Source organism: Charadrius vociferus, unplaced genomic scaffold (assembly GCF_000708025.1).
Source record: "Charadrius vociferus isolate BGI_N301 unplaced genomic scaffold, ASM70802v2 scaffold477, whole genome shotgun sequence".
NCBI classification, from domain to species: domain Eukaryota; kingdom Metazoa; phylum Chordata; class Aves; order Charadriiformes; family Charadriidae; genus Charadrius; species Charadrius vociferus.
In genome coordinates, this window is record NW_009649449.1 from 5231522 (window position 1) to 5238196 (window position 6675).

Here is a 6675-nt window from a genome sequence, read left to right on the forward strand (position 1 = left end):
GGCCAGGTTGGACGGGGCTTGGAGCAACCTGGGCTGGGGGGAGGTGGCCCTGCCCAGGGCAGGGGGTGGCACTGGGTGATCTTTAAGGTCCCTTCCAACTCAAACCAGTCTGTGATTCTATCTCTAGTGTGTGGTGTTAACTCCGGATGACACTGTTGCAAATGCCGTGGAGAGAAGGACAACCAGCCCTTGAGAGATGTCCCACCTGGCCATGAGCAGATGAAACCTTGCTGGTACCAGGAGGCACTAGCAGAGGTGCAGACCTACTGCCCCGACAGACACATCTCAGACACACTCCAGGAGGGGTTTGTGCCTCGTGCCAGAGGGGTCCGTGCCACCTCTGCGCTGGACAATGCCCGGGCTCCATGGGAATCACACCGGCCTGCCCGAGGGAGATTGGGGAAGAAAAAAAAAAGTCTTATTCTTTAATTTGCTGTTATAAATCAGTATCGTCTAAAGATAATTTGAGTAACTGTTACTGCCCTGTACCTTGCAGACTTAGAGGGAGGAAAGGGACAGCCATTTCCCCCTACAACGGTCCAAGGCACAGCTTCTCTTCCCGTACACGCGGCATGGAGAACCATTCCAGCTTTTAGCAGCTGTTTGCTACAGACTCTTATGTTAGCAAATCAGAACATCTCTGACTTACCAAACATAGGAAACTCAATAACCTTCAAGAGAGAATTTGTATATTGCACGAAGGTTAATTAAATAAAGCTTAGCAGCCCCAAAATAAAGCCTAGCCAAAGATATAACTGATCCAGCTAGTCAGAGCTTAACTATTCTCCCTTCTGATGAGGCAGCCCATTGCCACGCTCCCCCGGGCTGAGCTCCGCTCCACAGGCCATGACCCCAGGGTTTCTTTGTTTGACCCAACTTTAATCAGCTTCCTTCTCTGATTCCAGCAAATCCCTCTGCTGATGGCAGCCAGGAATAAAGGCTATTGTACAGTACGGAGCTATGTTTCACAGCAAGTCATGATAAGCATTTCCTTTCCAAACATCCAAGTTTCCCAAACACTCGAAACATTGGCCAAAAAAGTAGAGAGCAGATTATTGGAGTTTTGCAGATCAAACAATGGCTAGGATAAAAAAAATATTGGGGCATCCCTCGCTCTTCATCATATCCACTTCCGACTCAAAATTAAAGGAAGAAGTTGAAAAGACGGCTCACCGTACTGACAGCGAGGTCCCTGGAAACCAGAGGAGCAATGACAGAGCTGCGAAGATCCCTCTACGCAATTTCCACCGTTGAAACAAACCCCGTAACCGCAGACAGCTGCAAGGAGGAGGGCGAGAATCATTCCTGAGATCACCATCAGAAGTGTCCCTGCACTAATAAATACCCATTGACTGACGAAGTTCCCACAGCCCTACACCAAATTTGAATAGTTATAAAAACACTGTCGAGCCATTTTGGAAAGTTTACTCTTTTTTGGTTGGCAATGCGATACTCAAACAGTACTCAAAATTCAGGCTAGGAAGTAAAATGCCTCAGGCAATGCCTAAGGGCTTTTCTTAAAGTGCAGTTAAGTGAAAATTCACAGGAAAACATCAGCAGAGCTGCAGGGTTGTTGTTGAAATAATGCTTTTCCAGCTGGCAAGTGGGTAAAATAGTCAGAAAATGACTCATGCAGGATCATCCCAGACCTTGTGGCAACAGAGATAACTCATTTATTCTGAAATCAGAGGCATCGTTCAGGAACAAACCGCTAGAAGCTGCTTTCCACCTCTCTGCTGAGCTTTCCTGGAGAGCTGGCTACCCAAACGTGGCGTCACCTTCTGAACGGACGAGAGGATGAAATGGAGCTAAACTGTAAGTAAGCCTGAGCAGCCACATTTCTCTGTTCTCACTAAGTGAAGTGTAAAATGTACACAGAGGCAGAGAATGCTCAATTAGGCTTCTGAAATCCACCTTTTCAAATCATCGAAATAAAACCACAAACAAGGATATGTTTTTCCAGTGAAACATATATTTCTCATAACTCACGAAGCGCAGCCAATATCTTATATTTCCCATTACAAAATGCTCGTCTCAAAAGGAGAAATGTTGTCAGCAAGTGATGCTGTCACGTGTCCCGTGCTTTGTCAAAGTGTAAGGACGCAGAACGAGTGCCTATCTTCCTTTTTAAGTCCATTTAGAGATTCAGACAATGAAATTTTCTCTCTATTCGCTGATCTGGACATAGCTGTGTTGCCGGCCAATTTCTCTTTTCTTTCTTTTTCCTGCATCTCCTCTTCCCCTTCCCCCCCCCTCTTTTTTTCACTTTCATTGAACAAACTGTAACAAAACCCAAGAAAAATGGGATTGGGTAGGAACACACTTCACAAAAGCCGTGGCAAACCACGTAACAGGGAGCAATAAGAGCATCCATCACCCGTCTCCCCGGTGCGAGATGTGTCGGGGCAGTACCTGCTCCGGCAGCTCCCGCCCGCCCCGAGCTCCTGCTCAGCCCGGGCTGGACTGTGGGCCAAGAGCAGCAACGGGACCCGTGTGCTACAGCATCCCGGGAAGGAATGCACTGCAACTGCCAACCGGGTCACGGTCACCAGTTTTAGGGCCCCACGTGTCCTGTCGATCCAGTTGATGGATCCAGAGAACGTAATTATTTCAAATAGCTGAAATTACAAAAGACAGACCTGGCAATCCAAAACCTGTTGGCTCAGAAATGCAGATTTACTAGAAAGAGCACAGAACGCAGGCGAGCAGACAAGCGCTGGCGGAGCCAAGAGCAGCTTACGCCGCGATTGACTGTGGCTCGTGTGCGGCTGGAACAGGCTCTGCCCCGCGCAGTCGCCCACCGAAGCGACTTGCCAACAGAAGATGTGAACCATCAACCTGCAAACTTATACTGCATCCTCAGGAGGATGCCAAACCTTTTCTGCTGGAGCAAAGATGAGGTTTGTCTTTGGCTTCAGTGGAAACAATAGGGGGGGAAATGAGTGCAATGTTTTTCTCCTGCTAGGAGGGTTCGGGGTTATGGCAATCCCACGGCACGTGTGGGGGCAGTGGAGCTGCTGGTTGGTGTAAGTTGATGACGAGCAGTTAGTGACCCCACTCCAGCCCCACGGTCAGAATTTGCCCCAGGCGGGTGCCGCTGGCTCTGCTGATGCCACACACGTACATACAGCAATTCTTCATCCTCAAGAAAAGCGCCTTCCAGAATAATGTCAGAACCAGCCTCTCCCTCAGTCTTCAGCAGTCACACTTTCATTTAAACAGCGAACTGCACGGGTCAGCATAAAGAAAGTTTTCAAGGGTTTCATTTTGCAAAGAAACATACCGAGATGTTTCAGGCCAACTGCAGCGTCTCACCTGCTCCTGGCCACTGTCCTGACGTGTCTGCAGCTCCTCACGCTCAATTCATACCCATGGGAAAACAACGCAGCAACATCTCCTGCGTTAACATCACCTGGGCTCATGAGTGCAGACAGGCTAAAGAAATGCATGAATGAATAAATAAGCAAGTAAAAATGCTGGAAAGCCATTTTTTCTTCTCTAAAGCTGCAAGGCTGCCAGTTCTGTATGTCTTGACTGCCTTAAGGAAAAAGCTGGAGAATTAAATACATCTCCAGTGGGAACCGACTGTCAGCTACTCGAGGGGGTTCAGCGAGGCCCCCAGGAGACACCGGTGGCACCGGTCGGTGTGGAGGACAGTGGGGGGTCCTGGGCACGGGCTGGTGGAGACGTCCCCGACCAGAATGCTCCGGCCCTTGCTCAAGGCCAGCGATGAAACGGCACCTTTGCAGTTACCGACTGACCACACAAAGCCTGTGATTGAGTTACAAACCTACACATGATATGGGACCACCTGAAAACAATTATAACAGCACCCACCGGACGAAGGTTTCCGCAGGCACACTGTCTATAACTTTTCCCTCCGATTTGCAAGTTGGGAGCCACCTGGTTTCTCTTCCCATTCCAGCTAAAGCTGTAACTAATTAGTAACAGAAAAAGCAGGTCTGTGATTACACATATCATTTTGAGCTATTATAACAGGGGAGGAAAGGCACCCCGTGCAGGCTTCAAACACGGCTCCAAATACTTGGCACAAAATGTTCTGTGCCTACTCCAAAACACCAATTGTGCATTCAGGAAAAAAAGGAATCACAGATGGAAACAGCACAAGGGAGTGTTTGCGTTTTTGGGGCACGTTGGCAGGACATTTTGTGCACACAAGAAGGTAAATTCACAGCGCTACCAACACGTTCTCAAAGATAATTTGGAACTTGAAGACATACACACAAAATCAGAGATGGGAAAGAGCAGGCGCTACCTGGGCAAAAGAACCCCAAAGCTTGCCGTGCCTGAAAAACGCCTTCCCTCCCGACTGCAGGTCTGCTCGCGGTGGCAGAAACGGGAGTTGTGTTCTGTGGGACTGGCATCCCCTACGATCAGAGGAGTAAAGGCAGGTCCCTTTTCCCTCCCCACCCTCACCTCCACCCCCTGATCCACTAAGTAACGACGGTGATGTAGTTTGTGCAGGGCAGATTCATGTCCTCAGAACTCCAGATGCTGAAAGGTTTCACCAGCTGCACAAAGCTCCTCGGCAACTCGCGTGAAGCTGCCTGGAAAGCTCTGCCTCCCGACCACAGCTTGGAGAGACACCAACCGGCACTTTCTTTTGGGGCTCAGTGAAAGCCAAATCACTGGGTCAAACCCCGATGTTGGCCAACCCCAATGCTATGTTGTCGGGTATTTACACAACTCTTATCGTAATGCAATCAGTTACAACCTACTCTACACGGAAGCCTAATAACCACATTACCAAGTTTCCCAGTATTCTCCTCCTACCATTGCATCCTCCATATATCAAGTATCGGCTCTGCTTTTTCCTACAGAAACACAATTGACTTCCTAATTTCCCCTCTGTGCTAAATCTTGATACTGTCTTACACCGCGCTTTCCACCCAGGCTGCGGTGTTTAAGAAGGTTTTGTGAAGGTTTAGGTGAATATGACATTCTACAAATTTGCACGTTTCTTATCAAAACACACACTCTTACTAGACAAAGCTCTGCACCTGCTTTAAGGATGGTTGCTCGATCACTGCTTTTACACCAGCACCATCAGGGCGCCCTGGTTTGGGCACGGCCGTTGGACGCGGGAGCTCCCTTGCAGCTCACCCAGCTCCAGCTCGCCAGCCCCAGCCATAACTCCAGCTCTTTCCAAGTCTCATTCTCACCGATATCCAAACTCCCCAAACTTTGCACCTCAGATGCGCTAGAGCTGAAATACTTAAGCCTCAGTGTCGGCCTTTTTAAGGACCCGATGATTTTTCAAATCCCCCCTCCAAAAAAAGATTATTTAGTAACACAAAGGTAGCATTGAGGTCCAAATACTCTACCCAAACTAATGAAACAGTGATGAAATGTTGTTTCAGAAAGCCAGTTATCTTCTCATCTAATGTTTTAGTCACTTTTCATAGCCACGTATCCCTGGGGACCGTGGCGATCCCGTATCGATGCCGTGCTGGCCTGCTGGTACAGAACACTGGAAGTTGGGAAACTCTTTCATCACCAGCATCGCGCTGGGCTGAGCCGCACCGTGCGACGCCCGCGATCGCAAACACTTCCCCCACGTGTGCTCCCGCCTGGCAAGGCAGACACAGCTCCCGGCAGTGCGCGTTTCGTTGCAACGTCCCATCCCCAGGTACACGTCGCGATTTTCTGGGGCTGCAGCCTTAAGTTTTTGCTAGCTCTAGTCTTGCGAGAAGGGCTGTCTTCTGCTTTCTCCCTCTCCTTCAGACCTCTATTAGACAGAATTGACTGAGTGGCCAAATTGCATATAAAGGCTGTTTGGTTTTCCCCAAATCCTTCACCTCAACCGCCTAAAAATGGGACTTCAGATAGGGTCCCAGAAAGGCTCAGCCTGGCGGCACGGCGCCCGATTTGCGCGCAGCGCTCAGCCCTCGGTTCAGTAAGACCCAAAGTACAACAATGGAAAATATTAGAAGCACAAATCAGGGATTAGAAGATACGGGTGTTATTCTTGGCTGTGCCCCAGATTTCCTGAATGACCCGGACAATTCCCTGCTCTGTGCTTCAGGCTGGCACATACAGAGTGGAAACCATAATAACCTACTTCCCAGCCCAGTGGGGCCGAGGGGGCCGCGGGGCTCCCTCCCCTGCGCTTCCCAAGCCTTCTGCAAACCAGCTCCTAATTCAGAGCGACATAATTTAATGCAATGGAAATTTGGGAAAAGGGTAACGACACTGTTCTGGGGAACAGGAAAGAAAGGATAAATTACGGAGAGCATCATCGTCTGCTGTTTGAAAGGCTGGACAACAGTGAGGATTCAGTGAGGCAGGGTTGCTGGGAAGTCAGAGACTGATTTAAAAGGAGGAGTGATGGAGAACAGCATTTCTCTTACAAGGTACGGGCTCACCGAAGTACAACATGGCCATCCTCTGCGCAGACAAAGATGGTCTCCCGGGAGAGCACACGTTAGAAGTTTAACCAGTCCTAGGCTCAATCCCAGGGGAAAGGTTCAGAAGTTCAGTCAAAGCCTTTCAGCTGACAAAACAATGAGCCTCCAGGAGCCAAGAGGTGATGTACAAAGGAAAGTCAGCCTAATAGGGAAATTAAATTGTTAACCGAACACATTTCCTGCCGTGCCTTCCAACCTGTATCGCAAATAACAGCGCTGCTCCCCCGGCGGCAGCTCGGCCGGCTCC

At 49.3% G+C, this 6675-nt stretch overlaps 1 protein-coding gene across 1 annotated transcript in view; it reads right to left on the reverse strand.

Annotated features, from left to right (window-relative positions):
* The window catches only part of MEGF6 (multiple EGF-like-domains 6), a 104441-nt gene that overhangs the window by 82799 nt on the left and 14967 nt on the right, over window positions 1-6675 (reverse strand). The window contains exon 4 of the mRNA XM_009889682.1: window positions 1174-1278. Within this exon, the coding sequence (XP_009887984.1) occupies window positions 1174-1278 (105 nt within the window). The remainder of the gene's footprint in view (window positions 1-1173; window positions 1279-6675) is intronic.